We start from the raw sequence: 26,781 nt of genomic DNA, 5'->3' as shown, positions 1-26,781 counted from the left end.
TGAAGCTGCCAATAAGGCCTGTTGTCAAGGAAAATTACGATGTGATTTTCTGTTTTCAGGAAAAAAAAAAAAAAAAAAAAAATATTAAAGTGGTAACTATCACATTTAGTCTCTATTAACTACTCTTGAGCTCGTGCTATCTGACGTCATGACGTTACCAGCATCCCTACACAAGTTAACTTACCTTGGACATTTGCGACAGGCAGTGTTTCGTTTCGCATTCTTTCAGAACACTTTCTATTTGAGAAACAGCCATATTTTGTCTTGGACACATTTATAAATAGTTATAGTCAGAGACGGAGATGACATCGTTATCTCGCGACGTCTGTTGAGCGTTTGTCAGATTTTGCCTGATACTCCTCCATTTAGAGACGCATCGTTGCCAGGTAACGGATCCAGTTCAACTTTAAATGTTGGCCAACTAAAGCGCGGTAACGTAGAAAGTCAACCACGTAATCTTCGAGCAAACCCATCTTTTTTTTGGGAGGAAATTAGGCTTTAAAACATATTCAACGTAACGTTATATTCATTATAATTGTAATCTACCGTTTAAAGTTGGCGTATTGGTAAATGGAAAATCCGTGCGAGTCACTCAGTGAAAGATTTGGTCGGCCACTTTAAGCTGGTCAGAACAACGGAGCAGAACATTATTGACAACTGTGGCTTGTCAGCAAACTTCTCCGGTTCTTACAACAATGAAGCTGTTACAGTTTATTTGGGGGGAGCTTTGTAGTGGTCCGGGTGGGTTGTCCTCGATCCTCGCAATCTAATGAACCGGGGTAGTCCGCTAAGTAAGTCAAACAAAATTTGACATATAGCTTTTTGTAGCTTAACCTCAGCTCGCTAGCAAAGCTTTAGCTAAAGACACCGCGGCAGCATGGGCGACAGCAGTGTCACTCCTCGGCTTGGCAACATGAAGGCTTTGCTCGGGATAGTCGCCGGAGCCGGAGCTTCTTACGGGATATACAGATTCATCAGCGGGGGAGGTTTGAGGGTAAACAGGAAAAGCCCCACCGGCGAAAGTCCCGGTGTGAAGAGCAAACAGCAGAGCGAAGTGAAGGTCCGGCCGGGGAGCCTGCTGGCCAGAGTGTCCGGGCTGGATGTGGTCTGTCCCCGGACAGTGGATGTTGCATCAGGTAAGAGAACCGGGGAGCCCTTTTAGGCTGGATTGCATCCAGAGCAGATGGCTTAACATTTTTTTAAATTTGTTAAATATTTGTTCTGATCGTCGTGAACACCTCAAACATTTATGTAAGCACTTTCTAAAATCACCCTGAAGTTATTTTGTCAAATATTTAATATCAAGATTTTGATAGACGTTCATAAGGAAACCTTTTGACTGTAAAACAAAAAATAAGTATAGCCAGGTGGTAGTCTGTCTGCTCCATTACAAGCTGGTTATATGTATTTATTTATTTATTTTTTTAATGCTTCACAGGTGACATCATCCACCAGTCCCCGAACAACCTGGAGCCACAGCACTTGAAAATGCTGCTGTCATGTCTGCAGACCAGCAATAATCCATCTGACAAATGTCGGATCCTACTTACATTAGGAAACGCTGCTGCTTTCACTGTGAATCAGGTAAAAAAAAATTTTTTTTTCTGTACTGATTTCTTTACTACCAAATGAATCTGAAAGTTTTGTAGCTTTTGTTTTGAGTCGTCCCAAAGTTATGTACATGACTTGTAGCCTTATTTTTCTTTGCTTTGCTTTAATATATTTTTAAATGCTTTGTTGATCCCTCAGAATCTAATACGGGAGTTTGAAGGGATTCATATCGTAGCTGGTTTCCTTCCTGATTCTGACGCAGAGGTCCGAGTGCAGACTCTAAATGCTTTAAATAATCTGTGCATGAACATCCAAAACCAGGAACAAATAAAGGTATGTTGCCATATACAGTGCATCCGGAAAGTATTCACAGCACTTCACTTTTTCCACATTTTGTTATGTTACAGCCTTATTCCAAAATGGATTAAATTAATTTTGTTCCCTCAAAATTCTTCACACAATACCCCATAATGACAATGTAAAAAAAAGTTGTTTTTTTAATGTTTGCAAATCTATTAAAAATAAATAAGAAATCACATGTATACAAGTATTCACAGCCTTTGAAAAAAAATTAATTTAATCCATTTTGGAATAAGGCTGTAACATAACAATGTGGAAAAAGTGAAGCGCTGTGAATACTTTGCGGATGCACTGTAGATTATTTATCACAGCAGTTGGCAGGTAGTCTCTAGCTGTTCTACCGTTTACTTATGCATTCCAAAAAAATGTTTTTTTGTCTTATAGGTTTATGTGCCACAAGTGCTGGAACTGATTGAGATGTCACCAGTGAATTCGGACCTCCAGCTTGGTGCTATGAGGCTGCTGACAAACCTTTCAGTCACAGACAAACATCAACACTTGTTAAAGGAATCAGTTACACTTCTACTGTCTCTGCTGGTTGTAAGCAACGAAGCATTACAGGTTTGTATCTTTTTGGGTTCTTCTTTATCTATATCTTTCACATTCAAAAACAGATTGCTAAAAATCAAACCTTAATTTATAACAGGAAAATATTGAATTTGAAAAATTGTGGTTGGACACCCGTTATGGCCAGAAAGACAGAGTCAAACATGTGAAGCTAATGTCATATTTTTGTTTCAGGTCCAGACATTGAAAGTTCTTGTGAATTTGTCATCTAATCCAGATATGATGGATGACATTGTTCAAGCTCAGGTAAGATTTAAAGGGAAGAAAATTCAGTCTTTATCAGATCATCCTCATGTAAATAAGCCGGTGTAGTTTGCCTGTTTTGTATAACACGCAGCACATAAGCTCTTATGACTGTTCTTAAATGTCATCAAAACAAAATAGAATTGCTGCATAATTCAATGTGTTTCCTTTCAACAGAAATTCACATTTACATTTTTTTCTGCTTTCTACCCCAGGCACCAGCCTCTGTGGTGCTGCTGTTTGACCAACGAACAACCCGCACCGTGCTTCTGCGACTGCTGACCTTTGCAGGGAACTTGAAGGCCTGGCGGCCCTCTGCCCAGGTGGCTGACGAACTGAGGCGAAAGCAGGACTGCCTCTTCCGGGTCTTGTTAGACGAATCTTCGCAGCTCCACAGCAGACTGGTCCAGCTGCTCTCGCACCCTGATGCAGAGGTTCAGGCCCAGGTGGCTCGTATCTTGACGTAGACACCCACTTACCCCACACACCTCCTCCCTCTCTGCACTTCCTGATCCATGCACACGTGTTGCTTCCACACAATTTGCCAAAGTCACCAACCTCTCACGCCACCAGTTATAAATTCTGTATCTGTTGACATTAACCTTATAGAAGGGCAGGCTGCGTAGCCTCTTGTGAATACTCAGCTTTCACTCCCACAACTTCTCTACCTACATTGTTCACGAGATCAATATTATTATTATTATTATTATTATTATTATTATCATGTATAACTAATTCACCAACCAGTCCTCCCTGATTTCTAGCATCTTTCACTGCAATTAATTGTTGGGCAGGAAGAATGCATTCATTCAGTCGAACATAAAAGCAGGCCTCCTCTTTTTCCTGCTGCAAGTTTTCATCGCCAGAGACTATTTTCCTTCAGAGATCCACAGTGCCCTTTTTTCAGAGAACTTCAACTAACATCTCTGAACACGTGTTCCAGGTGAAATATGAGCCCAATCGCACTGCCAGAAGTTTTCTAAAGAATGCTTCAGTATGACCTGAACAGCATGACCCCCATGTGCGACCGTCTCTGTGGTTCAGAGAGATACTTAACCGGAGACTTGGGAGGTTACTTGCTGCCCACCTTAGCATGCCTTGGAGACACCAATGAATCAATGTGCTACAGCTCCAGTCCTCGCAAATGTGTCCGCATGTTGGATTTTAAAAATGCGGTATTTTTCCAAAATGAAGCTAAATCTTTTTAAGTGTTTTTAGAAGCAGTGCATCATTACTTTACTTGAAGCGTAACCATGTAGGTCAAACATGGAGTCACATTCTGTGACTCTGTAAAACAGTTGAGTGGTTTTGTGTTTCTGAAAGGTTTTGAAATTGAGATGCTGCCTAGATAGTATTAAGACGAGGTAGTTGAGGTGTTTGGGGAACCTAATGAGGATGCAGTCTGCGTAAACTTTGACTTTAAAGGTACACCAACCACAGCTGCCTGGTAGGGGTGATCAAGGATGTGCTCATGTCATTGAATGTCTCAACAGGCCTACAAATGCCTGCAAATCCTCCAGGGAGGAGCTGGAGGAAGTTAGAAGAGAAAAGGATGTCTGGACTGCGATGATTGTTTCACAACTACCACAAATATCAGGCAGATATTAAGCTTGAAAACAAATGTGATACTTTCAAAGCAGCATAATGATAGCTATGATTATTGTCGCTGAAAATGTTTATTCATTATTGAACAGCAGCTGTGATTGAATGTTAAATACGAGCCTTGATGCAATGTTAAGCTATGCACTAATAAGACTGACTGCAAGCAACAGGTCCAGCTGCAGGACTGGAGCTGTGGACCCACATGCTGACCTGTTTAATGATCTTTACAGAAGGGAGCATGGGTGCTGGTGCATGACAAATGTTACTCAGAATAAGATGTTTGATGCAAGATTTTTATGGCCATGCCAGGTCTAGAGAAATGCTGCACATTTTTATGTTTGGACACTGACTTTGTTGAACCCAAATCTAAAAATATCTCAGGCGATTATGGTTTACCAGAACATGCACAACAGGAGGCAGATTTACTTGTGATTTAAATTATCATTTATTTATTGAAGTTAGTGAGCATTTTGCCTACAAAATGGAAAATATGTTTGTTTGTTTGTTTGTTTGTTTGTTTGAATTGTTCAATAAATAGCCAATATAACATAATACTGATATCAAAATCTTTGATTATTTTCACCGCATGTCCTTTTGAGTGTTTGGATATATCTGCTTTTAAAATTTGCCTGGTGACTTGGAGCTACATTTTTACTTTGTCTGTCCATGCTTTAATTTACAGCAAGTTACATTAATGGTCTCAAACAAATTTTCTTTCACATGGTACTGCTCAAGTCCTGACAAAGATAAGAAAACTGAATAAACCAGTCGCTGCTCTGACATTCAGTGTGTCTAGACCAGAGTAAATTACTGTTTGCCTACAAATCATTCAGTGGTCAAAGACCGATACACGTATTTGATGTTTTCTTTATGGTCTCCAGACTAAACATGGAGAAATAATAGTTCACTATACTGAGAGAGGTAAATATACACCACGGAGGTGAAACAAAGACTGAGGTTAAAGACCTATGTTCTCCACTTTGACTTAAAAGGAGCCCAATTTTATGTAAAGCTGAGGAGCTCACAAGAGTCAGTCCAAAAAAAAAAAACTTTCAAAATTGGAGCAGCAGGAGCAAATATATCATGACTTTAATCCCCAGCAGGGGTCAGTCCCCTACTACTGCATTCCCAACAGCACAACCTCATGATTCTTTAGCCATTCTCTGATTGGTGAACAGAGACTAGGACATGAGATCATATTCATCTTGACCTTTAACCAACAAATTAATTTCAGTCCTTCCTTGAGTTGAAGTAAACATTTTTGTTGTGTTTAAGAATGGTCCCTCAAGGTGTCCCTGAGATATAAGAGATCACAGTTAACCTGACCTTTGACCATCAAAATCAGTTAATCTTTGAAATGAAGTGAGCGTTTCTGCCAAGTCTGAAGAAATTACCTATTCTTGAGATATTGCATCTTCAAGAATGATGCGGATGGACAATCTGAAACCATAATGCCTCCAGCTAAGGCCGTCACCGGTAGCATAAAAACATTTAGTCTAATTTAAATTACTGTACAAGCAATAGACATAGACATCTTAAAGACATGCATAAATGACTGAAATAGGAAAGTAATGGTTGAAAAGTTGACAAACTGTGAAATTGTTCAATGATAGTATAAATAAACAGTTGAAACTATTTCTTAACAGTGTGGATAAACAGATATCATTATAAGATAAACATAGTTTATAGTCAGCTAAAATTATGAATAAACAGCTGGCAAGTATTTGCTAAAACTGGCTGCCAGTTAAAATTGTTGTCTAATAGTAAGAATAACCTGTTTAAATTGTTAGCTAAACATGGATTTTAAATTGAGTAGAAGCTCAAAGTAGTGGCTGAATAATAGAAATAATAAGGCCATTTCATATCCATAATTGATAGATGTTAAGATATGTTTATATATGTGATTCAGAAATGGTTCAAACAACCAAGAGATTTAGAAAGAGGCTAAATAAATAAAAGTAATGGATAAATTCCAGAAAAAAAAATCTACTAAATAATTGATAGATGTTAAAATATAATTGAATTGATTATGAAAATATATTTGAACAATATCCCCTTTATACAGTTTGATGTGGAATAGGTTCCAGTTTAAATTGAGTTTAAATGAAAACACTTCTAAATTAGATGTGTGTTGGTCTGACAGGACTGTGGATCAATAAATCAGATTAAAAAGGTTGTTAACATAATCCATGATGTTGCAAATATGTTCTACAAATAAACTTGACAAAATATAATCTTTAAAATATATATATTTTTTAATGATTTAAGGGATTAAATTTCTTTTTTTTTTATGATATTGTAAAATCACTATAAATCCAGATTTTTTTTCATTTTTTTTTTCATGTGGGTGCTGCTGCTGAATTTCGACAACGCGCTTTTAAAATGAGGCTAATTTCGGGGACGATAATGCGTTTTGGTTTGTCTCCTTCTCTCCCTCTCTCCCTCCCTCCGAGCCTCCCTCCCTCCCTCCCTCCACACAGCCTCCTCCCCCTCTGAACAAACGAGATGACCATCGCTGGATCATCCTGACGCCATCAGAGTCACACGGCGGATCAGTGAACGCAGCCAGGCCGGCAAACACCACTCAGCGCACGGAACAGGAACGGAAGCGCACGGAGGAGGCAGCGTTTCGGATTATCAACTTGCATCAGCTATGAACACCCACAACACTAAGTAAACGGAGCTCTCACAACACAAACGCGTCGAGGATGAACGGGACTGCAGCAGCGGCCACGGGATCGGCTTCCTGTCGTTTCGCCCACTATTTTGTTGTGTGTGGAGTGGACACGGAGACGGGCCTGGAGCCGGACGATGGAGCAGGTAGATGGCAAATAAACATGGAGGAAAACAAGACAAATACACAGCCGAGCACACGTTTCATGACATTTTTCATCACGTTAAACATTCACCAGTAAATATAGGCCCATTTGTGTTGGGGTGACAGCCATTTAAATGTGTTTTTTTTCTCCTCTCTGTCAGCGCTGTTGACAACATTATCTGAGAGCAGCTCATGCAGAATGGCCTATATTTGGCCCAAAAAAAATATGCCAACATTTATATAATAGCTATTTTGTCAGAATTTGTTGACATCCCTCAACATATGCAGATTAAATATCTATTTTTGGGGTTTAACACACAAACAAAAACACAGATTTCAAGAAAATTTAAATTTTCTTATGAATCTGAACCAAGTTTGATTAAATTGACATTTATTCTAATATTTGCCCATATTCTAGCATATTTTTGTGACCTGTGCTTTTTAAAAACACGTTACCGTTCTGTTCATTGTGTTTGCATCATATTTTCAGGACAGTATTGGGAGTCAATTGAGATCATTTTCTTTGTGGGTTTCTGCAAGTCATCCACTGCTCCACCTGGATCAGAGACTCGGCAGAGAAAAGGTTGAATAGAACGAGAACAACAGCATCCTTTTTCTGCTCGTTACAGCTGGAACACAGCTGGATCATCCAGGCAGTGGTTCAGGGTTAATGCAGGGCTGCTGTGTTGTGTGTGAACGAGCTCCCAGATTACATTGTTCTGCGAGTCACAAAGCAGTGATTAATCCATGTGACGGCTTCTAGGTCTCAAACACAGATGGACCTTTCTAAAACACTCCCTTTTCCTTGCCAACAGTCAAAGGCGTCGGTGGAGGTGAAAGGAAATGGATACCGTATTGTCTGTGGATTTGGGGGTTGCTACGGTGATGACAGCTGCCTTGCGTCAGGTGCTCGTGATGGTTTATTTGTGGGGTCTATAGCACTCCTAGAAATGGAGACAGCAGGTGGCCTTCTTCTGCGCTGAGTTGTTGACACCAAGTTGAGGACAGATACAGTCAGGGGGCCCCTGTGTGGCATCTGCATGTGTGTGTGTGAGCAGCTGTCTTCGTGAGGAAACATACAGGTGTGCTGAATACCAATGCCTTGAATGTCACTTCCAGATTTGACTTGTGGAGCAGCAGACAATAGTCACACCCTGAATTCTCTATGTCTTCTTTGTCCATGTAGAGCAGCTCCTCAGGGGGAAACATGGCGACAAAACAGGCCGCTTTGTTTTCAATAAAGTCTGACAGGAAAACGGGACATAGGTTGAGCTGTGTATGATGTTGGGATGTATTAAAGCTCTGCTGCAGATTTTTCTGAGCATTAACAAACCAGTGGGCTCATGGCTACCTCCCTGCAGCGAGTGACACCACCACTGGAGAGTATATCTGAGCTCCACCAATCTGCTTATGTAACAGCAGGTCATCTCAGACCCACTGCAGCAGGGGGCTCTGCTCTTTTCAAGGGATTTTGGTCTCTGTGTGAATATGTTTTTCTCTTTACACTCATATTCAATATGTTGTAGGAAAGCAGGATATATTTATTCACTTTGTGCACCGGCTTTATTTGTGTTTAGATGAGGTTATACAGTGTCTCTTTTTGTGTGTAATTAGTGAATGCCCACCGAGAGACAATCTGCTCTTGTTGGCTTCTCAATAGATGCCACTGTGTTTTCTGCAGCCTAATCAAATTTCACATGACGTTGCCTGTTGGAATGTTGAATGGCCGAGGCTTCAGCGCCCGTCCAGGCCTGATGACAGTCACAGAGGGATGACATCAGGGGAGGGTGTGAACTCCCTGACCGAACAGAGCTGCTTTATAATGATTGCAGAGAGAGGTCTACGCCTTGTACTGATAGTCGTGCTGCTTGTGTGAAGAAAATACAGTTAAAGATATTTTTAGGAACTCAAGACTTGTATTCTGAGCTTGGCACCACGTCTGTGTCTCAGACTAAGATGAAAATACTAAATTTGTCATTTTCTTTGTGGTCTGTGATTCACCTTCAGTGGTTGGACAAATCTGTGATTCAATGATTAAATGATTTAAACTGTTTGAGGCAGAAAGGAATAAATCCTCATCAGTCAGTGCCAGCGGACATTGGCTGTCATTTTAATCTCTTTCCACCTTTTATATCTGTCCTCATCTACTTGTGTAATGATGTGATGAATGGGACAGGGAGGGTAACTCAGTTGGTGAATATGACAGATGTCCACCTTTATGGCTGTTTAGTCATTGCTGATGAAGTGTGCCTGTTTTAGGGACGGACGACCAACAGGGCAATAAATCTCTTGAGATGAATGTTGAAACTGTGGAATGAATATGAAACACCAAAAACACTGACAAGACTGACATTAAAGTAATTAGAGATGGGGATTTTTAATGTATTGAGGATTGTATGGATTTAAGTATTGCTCATTTAATTAAATCTTTTTTGTATAGTTGCAGATCACAACACAGGTTATCTCAGGGCACTTACACAGCAAATATTACAACATAACCTTACAGAGCAGAGAGAGAAAAGAACAGCATAGAGATACAGGAGACAATAAACAGTCAGTGGGCCAGTAACTGCAAACCAGAGCCATGCAGCTCCAGGACCAGGGATACCCTCAAAATAGAAAGCACATGACTACACGAGTAAGGAGAACTGCATAGTGAGACAACAAACAAACCAGCACTAAACAAAATAGTAGTTAACCAAAGATAAACAAGTGATATTACTGAACAAATAACTTGCAAAAGAAAATACTATCAAAATGCAACCTAACTAAAGAAAACCTCTAAAGTAATCTAAATTCAAAACCAATAAATAAATATCATGAAAGCCAGCAAGCAAACTAATAAACAGCTACACGCATGTTGTGTATTGTGGGTATTTAAACATGTAAGAGGAAGGAACAGTAATTAAAGCCTAACTGAAACAGACATTTATGCCTTCATTAAAACACTAAAACAAACCTCCCTTCACCTCCTCGGTTCTGCATTTACATGGGTTTTAACTGGGTCAGCTGATGAAACCCAGGCTGACGCAACAAATGACAAGCACACAAGCTTTGTCTTGATGGCTATCTTCGAGGCCACGGCGGAAATGGATACCATGGCAACTCCATGTCCTTCTGCGAGGCTCGATTCAGCCCCGGCACCAATTTGTATCCTTACCAAAGAACATTGACCCCCCCCCCACCCTCTCGTCGCTGTGATCCATTAGCTTCTGTCTCCCACCTACCACTGTGTCTCAGATTCATTTGAAGTGGTTCTCCTTTCTCACGTTTGCCTGTGGTGCAGTTTCCTGTCTCGGGGTCCTGTGCGTCATCTCGTAGGCAGGTGAGGTGGATGTTCCCGAACACTGAGTGAGTGCGTCAGAGCTGGCAGCTGACAGAAGACTGAGTTTGGCACTCGCAGTTGATTTTGTTCTTTTAATGCAGTGATGTCGGTGGATGTCTCTGAGAATTCACCGCGAATTAGTGAAATGGGGAACAGAGACAAGAGCACTGTTCAAGGGCATCCCCTCAGAAAGTGGATAAATAATGGAAGTGCTTCATTCACTGAGTCGATTACGCACTCTGAATAATTTCTATTGCCTATTTTTTTTCAGCTCTTCATCCTCTCACGAACAGCACTGTTACTGGGAGTAGAAGCTGACATGCATGTGTGCAGTGTGTCTGTAGGACCTGATAAGGAATTCATACAATAAGAGTTGTCTTTCAAATCTTCGAGAAGCAGAATGTTTTCATCCCAAGCTCTCCCTGTAGGCATACAGAGTTTCCTACTGCAGTGTCAGAGATGACGGCTCTTCTACTCTATCTGTATGGCAATGAGTTGAGTTACATAAACCTCGGAAGGGTTTTTCCTCGTTGCTGCAGAATGGTTCTCACTGTCGACAACTTTTCTTTTACTCCATGTCAGACAAGGTTGTCCTGTCCGTGCATTTTCATAAATCAAAGCTGCTGTCATATTGTGCTGTCCACTCTTCTGTCCCTTCAGTCTCATTATGAATTCTGACTCGGCTCTAGTCAAGGTCAAATATCCCTCTGCATGAACTCACTCTGTCTGTCTGTGTCTGTGTCTGACTTTCAGGTGAGGCCTTTGAGCAGAGCCCCATTCGACGCTCCTTCAAGTCAAAGCTTCTGGTGCACTACCCCGAGAACACAGACAGGAACCCCTTCAACAAGGATGCTGTCAACATGGTGAGATGTTGGATGACACATAAATTCATAGAAGCTGAATGATCAGATGTATTTGTAGGCCAAATGTGAAAGTGACCAATAGAAGAAACACAATTAACTGTGATTAAGTGTATTAGGAGCCACATGTATAGTCTTTTTTTGAGGGGGGCTAAATTTGCATATTTTTACTTTTACTTGTGGAAAAACAGTTCGGGATGATGGCTTGAAAACATCAGACAGAATTGAATTAATGTGAATGTCTCGCCTCTATTTTTCTTGCATATTGAAATTGGTTGTAAACAGTGTCCCAACAAACACAGCAGTATTTAAGGTTGTTTTGTATCATAACTTTGACTCATAAAATTATTGGAAAATACACTACTCTTTTTTTTACTTTTTTTTAAAACTTTTTTTTGCTGTTATCCCCCCCCCAAAAAAAATCTAACATCTTACAGTTATGTTCCTTGTTCAGCATCTCAATTTATTTGTTTTACTGCAAAATTCGACTAAGTATTACTGTCTACCAAACATCTCACTAATTCACAGGATTCTACCCTCACACTATGCATGATATGCTCATACACCCAAGTTAGAAACCCCCAATAACAAACAATACTAGAGTGTGCAGTATCTCACTGGGGTTATCAAGTGGGCACGAAACAGTGTTTCGTCGTGTTAGGCCCATGACACCTCGGGAAAGCTCAAAGCAGCCCTAGTGTCCCAGGACTACTCCCCTCAACACTCACACCCCTGCTCTACCTGTTAAACATCTAATATGACTTGTGCCTACATACTTTGGCAATGTTATCTTTGATTAAAGCCACAAGATTATACCCACTACACATGACTGCCAAAACCACTCTTTCTCCATTAAATTCAGAGTCTACCCTGCTCGTGTGACTTGTGCCTATGTACATAATTCACTTTATATTTAACAGTTATATTTCTGTCAGAAATACAGTGAACCCTCGCTATAACGCGGTTCACCTTTCACGGTCTCGCTGCTTCACGGATTTGCATCGTGCATTGAAATCACATTACGACTATATGTAACGTAGATATATTTAATGTCCAGTTCTATCTATTTCAATTGTAAAATAAAGGTTACTACTTCACGGATTTCGCCTATCACGGTTTCTATTTGGAACGTAACCCCTGCGAAAAACAAGGGTTCACTGTATTTCCTTTACCCCTCAGAAAATTGGTAAGATTTGCACTGAATACATTTTTAGAACAATATCAAGCTAAGCTGAGCACAGGGATCGAGAATTTTCTATATAATTTGTTGTTTAGCCCTTTTCCTGATGGAGTAGGGCTGAGAAAATCCTGTTTATCAGTTATTGAGGTCAGTATTAATAATTGTATAAATTGATACTTTATTCTAAAATGTCTTTTATGTTTTCTCCTCCCTTTCTTATTCTTCTTGCTTCACCACTTTCTCTTCAGCTCTGTATGCCGAGAGGTCTGTCCTTCCGCACGCAGGCGGACCGACTTGATCCTCAGTTTCACTCATTTACGATCGCCTTTGAGGACGGCTCGCGTTCCTACGGCTTCGTTCGCACCTTCTACGAGGAGGTGACCAGCCCTCAGATCATTACTGCCATGCAGACACTGTATCAGATGCACCATGTGGAGCACCACTCCTCTTCATCGGCCTCCTCTCCCTCCTCCTCATCTTCCTCCGCTTCCTCGCCCTCCACCTCCAGCATGGACTCACTTGTGAGCAGCTTGGATGAGTCAGACGGTGACTCTCTGGCCGGCGTGTCTGGCTGCCTCGGCTGTGCAGGCTCCTTCGATCCAACACGTGACACCCTGTATGTGTCCAAAGCCCTCTGCCTCGTCACACCGCTCCCTTTTCTTCAAGCTTCACGACAGTTTCTGGCTCAGCTGCACCAGGCTGTGACATCACAGACAGCTCCACCCCTCCCCCTGGAGAGCTACATCCATAACATCCTGTATGAGGTGCCCTTGCCTCCACCTGGAAGGTCTCTGAGGTTCCACGGGGTGCAGGGGCCCATCGTGTGTCAGAGACCCGGGCCCGGTGAGCTTCCTCTGGGGGAGTATCTTCTTGGAGAGGCGTTCTCCCTGCTGGGTGTGGACAATATGGTGAAACTACTCACCTGTGCACTTCTGGAGACACAAGTCCTGCTGTACTCTCAAGGTAAGGACATAATTAAGTTACCAATATTATAGATTTTTTTTTTACGTATCACAGCAGGACAAGAAAAGGTGAAAATTAAATGTTGGCTAAATTCCATTTAGCTGCTCCTGTTACTGTGCGTGCTGCTTCACTGTATCACTCTCCTATGGCTCATGGAGACACCTTACTGGAACAGAGCAATTGTTAATATCAGTGACACCAGTCAATATCAATATCAACACATCCGTCTCTGATTAAACACAACACAATTAAAATCAGAATTCGCTCAATACCAGGAAGATATTTCTAAACATTATTCAGTGATTTATTATAACTTAAGAGCACACAAATTTGAATAGCTTATAAAATGACACCTTAAACTCTCAATCTATTGCTGTGTTCCAAATGGTGTATAGCCATACTTAAACTCACTATTTTGATTTTGTAAGTGCATTCCCACTGTCAAGTATGGAAACATATAATCCATTATAAGTACCTGTCTGGTGACCTCGAAACGATTCAAAAATTGATTGTTAAATGCTGGACACTTTTTACACTCAACGGTCATCATCTTGGCTATGTAGCGGAAATGGAGGGACCACTGACTTAAAATATTTTCAAACAGCAGTTGTGATACTGCTGTTGGACAGAAGCCATCAGTGTGTTTATTGTGTGCGTTAAACAGAAGACAAAAAAGAAGTGAATTTCTGGGTAAAAAAAATAAAAGACAGCACATATGTTGGCAGGTGATACATTCAAATGCTAGTTATTTACAGAATGGCAGTGTGCGATTTGAGACAACACTACCCCGTTTAAATGAAATATATGTGTGTACTAAAGGAAGTACATACTTTGTAACATAGCCTGATAGTTGCACATAAATCGAAGTAGCTGTTATTTTATATTAAAATATAACACTAATAAAATGACCTACAAATATTTTTTGTGATGACTTAATACAGACAGTTCCACCCACAGAACATGGCATGAAACCAATTTCTTTTTTTCTTTTTTTTACAGTTTACACTAAGTTTGAAATACTTGAGTAACATCATGATGGATGGGTTTTGTAGTTAAACACTGGAGGGGAACTTTGACAGTGTAGCTTAATGATGTAGTGTGGATGAGGCCTCTTTGGTCATTAATTGTGCCATGCTCTGTAGCATGTAAACAAGAATGTTAATGAAATAACCTATAAAAATAAAATTAAAAAAAAAAATCCTTTTGATGGCTTAATTAAAATACAGCTGTGATTGCTTGAAAATGGGGTCTTCCCTGGGTGCTCTAAGGTGATTCATTTATGCTAATATCCCGTCTCTCTCTCTCTCTCTCTCTCTCGCTCACTCGCATCTCTTCAGACTACCAGCGTTTGATGACGGTGGCAGAGGGCATTACCACGCTGCTATTCCCGTTCCAGTGGCAGCACATCTACCTGCCCATCGTTTCCACACCGCTGCATCACCTCCTGGATGCTCCTGTGCCGTTCCTGATAGGCATCCAGCGCAGAGACGGAGCTCAGCGATCCTCCCTCCACCTGCCACACGAGGTACAGCTCTTCACAAAGCACTAGTGTAAATGCATTTGTAGTTTCATGTGTGAACACACCAGTCAGAATAACAGGAGGCAGACATATAAGTGAACATTCAAATAAAGGGAAGAAAGAGACCAAAAATGTTTTTGTTAAACTGAAACATTCTTTCAGCCATTTGCTGATCCGCTCTCTGCTGCATGCAGTTCGCCCTCTGCCTCCGGCCTGTCCAACTGGGACAATACATTCCCTCAAAGCTGCCCTCACCCCCTCCCTTCAAATCCGATTTTGCATCGGAGATCACTTAATGCTGCATGAATATCTCACTGAACCCTCTTTGAAGTCGCTCTGCCCCAGAAAAAGAGGCAGCAGTGAGACAGCTTCGGGGGGGATGAAAGCAAAAACGCAGAGCTTGACAAATCCAGAATAATGGGGCTTGGTGAATAATTTATGAGCATTAGAGATCACCACTTATTTCCTGAGCTGTGCAATTTGAAGGAAGTGGGAAATATTATTATTATATGTGTAGGATTGTTTAGGATTCATAAGTGGCTCTACTTAATATTTGTATACAGTAAAACCCAGACCATGTGTTGTTTTATGTCTGCTGATCCACAGAAGAATCAGGAAACAGAGGGTAAATTAATATGTTTGCGTAATTAGCATTGGTGTTATTTAATCTGCTACATTCGCTCCTCTCCTAATTTTCTTCTTTGGGTCAAAGAAATTATGAAAAGACACAAAGTTGGAGGATGAAACTATAAGAGTCTGCTCCACAGTACTTCTCCAAACTTCCCTTGAGGCTGTAAGCTGACTGCCTGAGGTCGCTGCTGAAGGTTGTGCGGCTGCTGACTGCTGCGCTCTGCTGCTGCTTACAGAGGCATTTTTAAAAAATCAGTGCCTATCTTCCACACACTATTCTGGACTTCATTGCTCAGCAGCTTTATGGGCAGAGTTTTTGCACAGGTTTCTTATTGTTGATGGAGCCTGATATCGCAGGTTTCCACCAAGTCTCCTGTTGCACTGATAACAGTAACCTCTACAAGCTAATATCCTGCAAGGGCTTATCATGCTGGAACACCAAGAATCTATTAATATAGTGTAAATCTTCATCTCTGAGCCTAATTGGACGGAAAAGCTCCGTCCTTTATCTACGTGAGATAAATAAGAGTCTGTACTTTGTGAGAAGTTGAACCTATTATGATTATCTGACAGAGGAGCCAATTGAAAAGTGTTTTAAAGTAATTATTTTAACTCTGGTTTGTCTCGTACTCCAATGCAGGCCAACCTGTGCTTTGTGGACATTGACAACCACTGTGTCGACGCCCCCGAGGACCTTCCCCTGTTTCCAGATCAGACTGAGCTAATCCAGGAACTGAGTGAGGTGCTTTTGCATTTTGGGATCCCACCGCAGGGAGGAGTGATCACTAAGCCCACCACCACCACTTCCTCCTCCTCCTCCTCCTCCTCCCCTCGCCTGAGCAGCTTAGTGCTGGAGGATCTGATGGAGGACAGACGGAACGGGAACCTCGGAGGAGAGGAGCTGGCGGTGCTGGAAAGGCTGCAGGCTCTGGCAAGGAGGTGTGGAGGCAGAAAAATGTCAGATGGAGGGAAGACACTGGGACACGTGTTTGAGGAGGAGGAGGAGGAACTGAAGGCTGCGAAGCTGAATATTCAGCTGAGGGAGGTGTTCGCTGTTCGTTTTGCTGCCATGTTTGGCAGGTATGAGGACTTTGTCATCCACAGCGCTCTGGATTTGGACTCTTGGCTGAGCAATCGAGAGGGGACGCTCAGTTTTGACAAGGTACTTCAGGAGATGACTGACTGACAGATCTAATGAAACTAATGCATTTATATTTATTATTCTCAAATAAGTTACACTAATATGTCTTGATGGTTTTCAATGTTTCAGGGTTCCTTCCTCTCAGTTCAGCCACCCACGCACTTGCACTTCTTGTCCCGGTTCCTGGAGACATCCATATTTTCTTCTTTTGTGGATGGGAAAGTTATCTCTCGCTGGGCAGACAGGGAGCCTCTGCAGCAGCTGTTCGACAGCCGTCTGGAGCGGGAAAGACTGTGCGACACAGGCGACGAGGACTCCCGCACCAGTCCCTACAGGAAATGCACCGTGCTGTTTGAGTCAGGTACTGTGAGGATGGAATAAATTGATATGATGCACATGATTTTGCAAGATAAGTTAGGAAAAAATACTGTACTTCTACAACAAGGAACACGCACAACGCATAAACCCGGCTCATTTGTTATTGTCTTAATATGACCTGGCATCATTTCCATAGATTTTCATGTAAATTTGACAGTGAAGATAATATGCAGAGATAAGTGATGAGTTCCTGTACGTGTGGTGCTTCTAGAGGCAGGCAATGACATAGTTTATCTACAACTGAAAGGACTTCATTGTCATTTTAATAAATACATTCATAACCATTATATAGCCTCTTTTGTTTTGTTGAGGTTATTTCACCTCTTTTTTTCAGCAACACAATACTATGTAGTGAGAAAAGAAATGTCACTGGCCTGAGCTGACTGATGTGATTGAACTGCCAGATTTTGCAGAGGGAATCAGTAAATCTGTCATCACCGTCTGCCTGTCTGTTTGGGTTTACATGTTGCATATGTTGCTCGGCCTTTCTGCTCCCACCATTTTCTCTCTCTTTTGTAATAAAGCCTCGAGGATTTTGCTTAAACCCTGCTTAAAGAGATTCCTGTACCAGAACATTCGTGGAAACATTTCTTCAACAGAATTTAAAACCAAATAACCTGATTAATAACTGATACACAAAAGAGATTGGATAGAATCTGATCGGAGGAGAAAGACAGGCAGAATAAGGTCATGAAAGAGGGTGAACTAAAGGATGTTTTGGGAGGATGAGCATTATATAAGCAGAGGACAGGGCTCTCTGTCCCGGGAAAACTGCTTCAAACCTTTTACTTTGAAGTTGTGCCCGCTGCTCACATCTCAGCCTGTCTGTGTCATTGTTCACATTCAGCCTCATTGACGTTTCTTTTCTGTCTTACCATCAGTCACATTGTCTTTTTTTTGTGGAATACTGTGACTCACATATGTCCTTGCAGTCAAACAAGAGGTGACATGTAACATCAGTCAGAAGTCGTTCCTGGAAATGTCTTCTTTTTTTTTTTTTATCCCCTTCGTGACTCATTTTATCTGCAGTGGATACCTCTGTTGGAACCATTGTGTCTGCGTTTGTCTCCACAGCTCAGGCTGTTGAGCGCAGGCTGCTGAAGACCGACCACACAGCCATACATCCCCACCTGCTGGACATGAGGATCGGCCAGGGTCGTCACCATCCAGGCTACTTCCCAAAGCTGCAGGCGGACGTGCTCGCACAGGCACAGAACACCAACAAGTAAGATTTATTTTCTGCTGTTAGTCAATGAGAAAAAAATCCAAACAGGGATTTCCAACCACAAGTACCGGGACGTAGAGCCCAGTGGGTAGCTCCATTCCATATATTTTTGGGGGAAAACAAACATCCTGATATCACTCACTTTTTTTGCAATTTAGTTTTAATAACCATTGAATTTGATTGATATAGCTGTCTAAAATTAACTTTATTGCCCAACATGCAAGAGATTTAAATACACAAACACAGTCATACGTACTTTTAACTTGTGAATTTGGTTTTGCTGTGTCATCTGGGTGAACAGGTGGTCCTGTCGCGTCACACCATCACGCAGGTCCGAACCCAAGAGATCCACAGTCACTGATCACTCAGGAGTGGACAATGAGCCGAGACAGGTGCCTTTACATGCTCAGAAACACACACGGATAAACACACCGGTTTCAAGAGGCTTTTGTTGGATTAATTACTTTTTGTTTATTCAACAGAAACACACATTCATGAGGAGGACCCTCCGCCACTCTAAACTTCTGGACCAGTCGCCTCAAGCAGTCACTCAGACTCACCGGGAGTTTGTCGATGGGCTGCTGAGCGAGTGTCGACTGAAGGTGAGAGCTGAGTGAAGCACCGGCGCCATTGATTATTTTAATATCGCCGTTCGAGGTTAACGCTATAAAACATTGTCTTTATTTTTAGACCAAACGGATGTTGATGGAGAGGATGGGGAAGGAGAGTGTGGAACTGGGTCAGGGAGAGGCCAACATCACAGGCCTGCAGGAGAACACACTCATCCATGGTCTATGTGATCTGCTGGAGAGAACCTGGGGCCACGGTCTGCAGATGAAACAGGTCAGACATGTGATTTGTCTAATCAGCTCAGATGACCTGCAAACACTGTATGTCTCTGTGTAAGGAGATGACCTTTAAAAACGTCTGGAACTGTGTGCAAATAATTTACATCATACATGTGAACATGAAGAGATGATCGTATGAGAGGCTGGATACTGACAAGTGTGTTTATTGTGATCAGGGGAAGTCAGCTCTTTGGTCCCATCTGCTTCACTACCAGGCTGCCCAGGGGAAGATGGAGGCACCAACTGAGTCTCCAGGTCAGAGATCGACCCATCTGTTTTGTTTTTCTTGTGTAAATCAGTGAGTTAAGAGTCGACTGATCGTCTGTGTTTAACTCTGTTCAGGATCTAACTGTTCGGACCAGAGAACACTTGATGACGGCGTTTTGCCCCTGAGGGGATCATTAATACAGGACATGAGGTAAGATGAATAAAGACACTTTGACATTGGAAACAGTGGTAAAGTTTTACACAGGAGTGAGGTTGCTAATCATAATCATAACATCTAGCCATAGCTGTAGGTATCATGTTTTAAGGTCATCTTTCCATCTGTTTATCTCAATAAATATTTAAACAACCCTTCCATGGACGTCCCAAGGATGGTTTGATTTTGGAGGTCAGAGGTCAAGGTCACTGAGACTTCCTGTCTGTCCCATTCTTATGAACTCTTCAGGAAACTTCTTCAAATGTGGGCACAAATGTTTACTTGGACTCAAGAGTAACCTAATTAACATTTGAAGGGTTATTGTAATGTTATACAAAAAAACAGAACATTGGAACTTGTTTCTGTCGTTGCTCACGCCAGCCTTTCTGTTGTTCTTCCAGGTTCATCCAAACCATGAGCGAGAGTCTATCTGAAGTGGGTCAGGCCCGAGCCTGGATCCATCTGGCTCTGGAGAAGAAAATGCTTTCCCAACACCTCAAAGAGTTGCTTACAAACCAGGAGCTGCTCAGGTCAGAACTCACTGATCATTAAGATGTTGACAAGCAGACACAAAGACTAGTATTTTTTAAATTTTATTTTATTTGTGGTATGTCTGACAGACTTTTTGTTGTTTCGTGGTCCCCTCACAGGCAGCTCTATAAACCTCATGCATTCCTGCTCTGCGAGGAAGAAAGGGAACAGTTTTTGTTCCACCTGCTGTCTCTCAACACTGTGGACTACCTCTGTTTTACACGCGTCTTCACCTCCATCTGTAAGTCTTGTTTAAACTTTAACAACAGAATTTACTGGCAGTTTTATGGCTTTCAAGGACACTAGAAGGCACCGAAGGTTTTCTTTGGGTTGTGTTTGTGTTTTACAACACCCAGCTGGCCTTATTAACATGGATTACATCCAGCATCGTTTGAGTTCACACAGACCGTCTAGAGCTCAAAAACAAGCCACATTTAATTTGCTCCAATGCTGTGAAAACATTTTCAGTGTTGTGAAAAGTGTTGGACAATAAGAGTGAAGGAACAGACATGAATGGATATAACTCTGCTACTGTGTCTTTATAGGTATTCCATACCGTGTTATTATAATACCCATGAAGAAGCTGAGCATTGCCATGGCAACAGTCAATCCTTGGGTGTGTGTGTCGGGAGAACTGGGTGATTCAGGGGTTAGACAGATCCCAAAGAATACACAAGAAATTTATTTCCAGGTTTGTATTCTCCCCTCCGCAGTGTGGCCATCATGCGTATAAAAAACCCATATGCCACTTGTCATAGACACGTGCAGAGCTTCTCTTACTGTGTTTGTTCTTCGTTTCAGTGCAAGAACATGGGCAGGCTGAGCACTCTGCAGCTCGGACAGGAGAACTCTGGCCTGCTGGCCAAGTGTCTGATTGACTGTGTGATGGTGTACAATGAGATCACTGGACACACCTACAAGTAAGATTCACCCTCTGACCTTCTCTCATTAGTAAAAGCTGACCGTGTCGTCACAGCTCAGCAGCTAATGTATAATAATTTGGTAAAGGGCATAATGAGATAAATTAGGTTAAATAAACACTGATAAGAAAGTTGCCTCATCCCACGAAAATAACATAAAGCAGACAGAAAATGTGTAGATACCTTTTCTTGATCATTGTTTCAGAACTTGTTTCACCACAGGACCCCAATTATTTTTCCATTTTGAGCCACCAAAATTTACTTCACAAAACATATTGCAGTCATACATAATGTCTTCATGTACTTTTAAAATTTTAAATAATCAAAAGCTAAAAAGGCTAAAAATCTAATGAAATAAAAAGATAGACTTAACTTAAACAAAATGCTTTTAAAACAAGTTTAAACTGATGACGCACAACTGTATAAAATCTAAAATTAAGAGTCTGACTTTTTTAAACCTGACCTTGTTTACAAAAGCTCAAATGAGAGCTAAGTACTGATGTAATGACGTTAGTTTTGATTGTTTATGTCATGACAGCTGGTAGCAATACGCTGCGTTATAGGAAAACGTATTACCTTCAAAATAAAAGCAGAAATTCTTTAAACTACAAAGAAAAGATGCATACATCCACAACCCACTCATAATGACTTACTTTTAAATCGAGACCAACTGAGAACCAGAAATCTAGCGCATACAGCAGATCCTTTTTACTTTAAAACAAATCTTTGACTGTGTGAAATTGTTGTCGGTAATGACTGAAAACATGCAAAGCCCCCAGCATCTCTTAAAGGTATATAGAAAAATTAACTATGTACTCTACACCAGCTGATCAGAACAGAAGGCTCACACTTACTCCATGTCCTTGTACAATAAATCATGTTTTTTTTTTTTTTATGTTGAATATAATAAATCTGCATGTTTCTTTTCAGGTTCCCTTGCGGCCGATGGCTGGGGAAAGGCGTGGGTGATGGTAGCTTGGAACGAGTTCTCATTGGTCAGCTGGTGTCACCTGGTGTGGAGGAGGATGCTGGAAGGTGGACAGGGACGCCTCCAGAGCTGGCCTCTCCTTCTCAGAGTGTGCGGACAGTGCTGGGATCGCTTGGCAGCCGAAGCAGTACGTGCTCACAAAGAACACATTCTTTTATATAATGGCTGACCTACTTGTTGGCAAGCTCATTACAATAACAGATTCTGCTCCTGTACCACCTTTCTATTTAGCCCCTGTTTTCTTTCCTTTTGTTCATCATTACCTATCCTCATGTTTCTATTCGTAACTCCTCTTCATTTGTCTTCCCAGGAATGCTGTCTGTTGAAGTACAAGAGGACATGAGGGAGGCGGCGAATAACCTTGTTAAACATTTCCACAAACCTGAACAAGAGGTGCGTGATTGTAACAGCGTGTCCACTCGATTCAGCAACTACATTCATTAAACTTGTTGACTCACTGAGCTGAAAGGGTGACAAAATGGTTAATGCACACAAGAGTATCTTTGCAGCGACTGTCAACCTCCTGTGTGTTATTTTTATGTCTGACATGGTTCAGTACTCAGGCCTCTCAGCATGAGCCTCATTTGTTTCTCTTCTGTATCAGCCGAGCCTCTCTCATCTCGACTGCAAGTTAAGAGCGCTGAAGGGACTTTATGCATCACTTTGGTTTTATTGTAATGGGCTTTCCATTCATTTTAATAACAGCTCTTCAGTACACAGACTTTAATGTAAAAGTGTATATGTTCTCTTCTGTTTATTTTAATAGATAAAAGAAGAGCCTTTTAACATTAAAACCATTTGTTCAGAAAATTGCAGTTCCTTCTGCCGCACACGAGCGGATTTACTGATTGTAAGATGAACCTCTTGCTCACAGTGACTCTGTTAACACTCCGTTCCCTTTTCTGCCATCCCAGAAGGGAAACCTGACAGTCTTGTTATGTGGTGAAGGAGGGCTGGTGCTTTCCTTAGAGAATTTCCTCCTCCATGGGTTCAAATCCAACCGTCTTTTCCAGAGGAGCGTGTTTGTTTGGGACTTTGTGGGTAAGTACTGAGAGTTAAGGAAGTGATGATGTGTGTTTCCTGTCTCCATCTAGTGGTGGTCAGAATGAATTTACATCTCAAGTTGTATGCGACAAAGCATGATTGATGTGATTTGTTAACAACCAGTGTTACACCTTCCATCTCCAGAGTTTTCTCTTGTCTAGATATTGATAAATTATAAACCAAAAGTCCCACCGACTCTGTCCCATAGAGAAAGCAGTGGTTTCCATGGAGACAGCTGATCAGATGGGCGACCTGCAAGGATCGACACTGACAAAGGGTCCACCCTGCGACTCGCTGTGCCACTACGCCAATGCTATAAATGCTTCACCCCGAAACATCGGCAAAGAGGGCAAGTTCCAGCTGTTCGTCTGCCTCGGAATCAGGTGACCTGACATTTTAAAAAGACAGTTTCAAAAGTGATAGATTCATATAGTGATGTTCACAAGACAAAAAAACCCAAAAACTCCCCTAAACAGCTCAGCAAAAAAGGAAAAATTTCAAGTAATCTTGGGAGAGGAAATTCCAACCAAACATCCCTCTTCCTCAGATGGTCAAAGGTGTAAAACACGGTTACTGAAAACAAAAGCAATCATAACTGGACAGAGACACATTTACTTAACCCAAAGTTATAAATCTAAGACATAGAATTATGATCTATATTAAAAGCAGAAATAGAGATATAATTCTAAAAAATTCTACTCATTAAAATCTCAGATTTTATTGTGTTATAGATGATAAAGTTTTTCTCAAACTGAACCAATTACATAAGAAAGAGTTCAGGGAGGCAAACTGTCAGCATTCATCTTCCAAAGGTTGCTCTCAACATGCAGAAAAATCTGTCATATTGTTATCAGTAAACTTAATATAAGTCATAAAAACTTTAGTTACACCAACTGCTGCAGTCAAAAAAAGCTCTGCTCAGTGGTGGCTGTATGTCTTTATCACCTTAAAAGTAATTTACAAACATAGCAAAGGGTCTGAAATAGCCATTTTTAAAATGTATTCAGATAGTTAAATCAGACGACAACATCGTATCAAAAATCCCTGTTTTATCTGGTCTCTGCAAAACTGCAGTCAGACTCAGTGCAGTTTAAAAATTATTGTAGCTGTCTGAAACTGAAAAACACCTTTGTTTTTATTAATACCAAAATCAGACCTTGTAATTATTTAACCAATTATCATGATAAGACAGTGATTGGCCTCTGTGGTTCAACATGTAGAAATGTGCACTGTCAGGTCTAATCATTAAGTTATCACATATTGTCTGTTTTTCTGTCCTTTTCTATTTCTTTTCATTTATTCTGTCAAATAAAACAGGCTGAGTTAAAACAGTAAGAAGAAGTTATCAATATATAAGGGATGTATTGTGCCTAATTCCTATTATATGGTTGTTTAAATATTGTTAGTGTTTCTGTGGTTTGGACTGAACTGGAATTAACTGAAAATCCAGTTTAATCAACACTGATAACATTTTAGCTTCCTGCTATAAGAAGAAGTTCACTGCACTAGTTCTGCCTTGTAACCAGCTCACTCACCTTTAGTTCAATACTAAACTTCACCAGGTATTTATGACACCATTACTGACCATCAGCTGTTTCTTTTGGCAGGGACCGGCTTCTCTCCCAGTGGCTCCCCCTGCTGGCAGAGTGTCCCCTGACAGCTCGGACATACGAGGATGGAGCTCTGCTGCGGGACCGTGCCGCTGTACTCTCCCTTTCTCGCATCCTGCACACACTAAATGAGTTCAGCATCACCCTGGAGACAGCACTGGTTAAAGGGGTTGACCTCTGACCCTGACAAGTCCCTGCTCTGTACCTTTTAGCAGATATGCTGTTGGGTTAAAACATTCATCTTTCCATCTGTGCGGAACGAAGGAGGAACATTCAGACACTTGCAAAATGTGACTTCATCATCAAAACAGCCAGTGGACCAGATGAAGTCATTGGCAACCCAAGCACCAAACATATTGCCTTGTTCACTGATGTAAATGTCTTATATACAGTATTTGCTTCAGGAATTAGTCCTATGCTTGATTACACTGTGAAATTCTGTTTCCCAAGCAGAAATAGAGTCATTGATCAACTCACACCTTCAGTAGATATTTTCCCTGCACTTGTCATTTATTGCACCTGACCCCGGGACAACTATAACTGTCCTACTACTGCTGTATTGCTTGCACTTAAATTTTAAACTAAGCACATGCATGGCCAGAATCTGTTTCATGTCTTTAAGTGTTGTGATCTAAAAAAAATCAAGACTCAGGCCTTATTATTATTATTATTATTATTATTAACATTTTTCTTGCTTCATTCATTGGATATCTAAGTAAATATACTCCAGAAAAATAATGTTCCCACTCTAAGATGTTATATTATTATGCTCTTATTATACTGTGAAATGTCTGGCCTGTTTCTCATTGTTTATTTCAGTTTGGGGTCACATGTTATGTAGAGTTGCGCTCATGAAATCCTCAGTTGGTAAAACACTGGAACCAAACTGGTGTCCTAGTTGTGTCAGTTCAAATAGTGTTTGTCATTTTGTCAGAAAGCCCCTCCCCCTGCCCCACCCCCACCCCCACCTGCTCTCATTGTAAATATTTTGCTTCATCAGATGGAATTGGTCCATCCATCCATCCCATTTGAACTGTTCCCATTTGTTATTATGGTGTAATGAATTTGTGGCATATTTTACAGTATAAAGGCATCTTGTTTGTGTCTGTGTAGAACAATAGCTTCCACTGCGGACACACTTTCTTATGTGGATGATAGTCCTGCTGTTTGTTTCCAAACTGTTCAATTGTCTTTGCAAACGTCAGACAATGAATACAGCACAGGTTCTTAAAAACGCTAGGTATTATGTTGATGTCGCATTTAATTTAACAGTTGAAGAGTTATGAAAATGCTGTCTCCTGCACTATCCTGCAAGCACTATGTAACCCACAATGACCAAGCCTCCATTATAATTTAAATACAGATTAGAGAAAGCAATAATTAATTGTTATTTATGAAGTGTGCTATCAAAGATTAAAGATAATATTGACATAAGTGACATGTCTGGGTATTGTTTGTTTACCTCAAATCTGTGATTAGATTTCTTTTGTGCACGATAAAAAGCCCTTGACTTCACACTTACTACATAGGACAAATTAATCTGATGTTTATAAAGAATTGGAATCGTATACTTTGTCAAACGCAACCTTGAACAACCAGAGCAGTGTGTTAGGCCAAAAAACATAATAAGAACATTTTGAGGATGGTGCTGATAGTGCTGGCAGGATTTTGGAATCACAGCAGTACATCATATGAAAACAGCCTCATTTAAGGGATGACCTGCAGAAAATTTACAGTATGTGCCCTGGAATGTAATTCAATTAAATAACACTGAAGTAAAATCTGCTTTTGTGACTCTTGTAATACTCAATATTATTAAGTGTCGGGGAGCATTTTTTTAGGCAAAACTTGGAGGTGTCTTTAAACAGGTTATGGTTCTTTATACAAAAGCACAGAGAATAATTATTAGAGTGCTACTTTGTCAATTTATCTGTCATTTAACCGGTAGTAACTCGGGTTATCCACCCCTTTGCTTGAAGTTTACCCCAATTTTTTATTTGAGTATATCCCATAACGGCACAGACAGCAGTCTATATATTTTTAATGATCAAACTGAT

General features: G+C 41.0%; 2 protein-coding genes across 2 annotated transcripts; both read left to right on the top strand.

Annotated features, from left to right (window-relative positions):
- The first annotated feature begins 634 nt into the window (after positions 1-634).
- On the top strand, positions 635-4,875 carry armc10 (armadillo repeat containing 10). Its single transcript, XM_069701991.1, has 6 exons — positions 635-1,136; positions 1,439-1,584; positions 1,750-1,884; positions 2,296-2,472; positions 2,653-2,724; positions 2,937-4,875. The coding sequence occupies exons 1-6, from the start codon at positions 878-880 to the stop codon at positions 3,186-3,188; spliced, it is 1,041 nt and encodes a 346-aa protein (XP_069558092.1). The 5' UTR covers positions 635-877; the 3' UTR covers positions 3,189-4,875.
- A 1,937-nt stretch (positions 4,876-6,812) lies between these two features.
- LOC138622876 (DENN domain-containing protein 5B-like) lies at positions 6,813-26,158 on the top strand. The gene is made up of 21 exons (XM_069702002.1): positions 6,813-7,143; positions 11,220-11,329; positions 12,755-13,469; positions 14,807-14,994; positions 16,259-16,780; positions 16,889-17,120; positions 18,212-18,362; positions 18,664-18,754; positions 18,845-18,964; positions 19,053-19,205; positions 19,387-19,465; positions 19,553-19,628; positions 20,033-20,161; positions 20,282-20,403; positions 20,708-20,853; positions 20,964-21,082; positions 22,013-22,197; positions 22,381-22,463; positions 22,985-23,111; positions 23,323-23,497; positions 24,722-26,158. The coding sequence occupies exons 1-21, from the start codon at positions 7,032-7,034 to the stop codon at positions 24,903-24,905; spliced, it is 3,819 nt and encodes a 1,272-aa protein (XP_069558103.1). The 5' UTR covers positions 6,813-7,031; the 3' UTR covers positions 24,906-26,158.
- The last annotated feature ends 623 nt before the right edge of the window (positions 26,159-26,781 follow it).

This window comes from Brachyistius frenatus, unplaced genomic scaffold (assembly GCF_029030835.1).
Source record: "Brachyistius frenatus isolate BFR_SWC_R1_liver_20210118 unplaced genomic scaffold, ASM2903083v1 Contig_39, whole genome shotgun sequence".
In the NCBI taxonomy this organism is placed as follows: Eukaryota; Metazoa; Chordata; class Actinopteri; family Embiotocidae; genus Brachyistius; species Brachyistius frenatus.
Note: the sequence above shows the minus strand (reverse complement) of the source record. Positions and strands in the feature narration are given on the sequence as shown.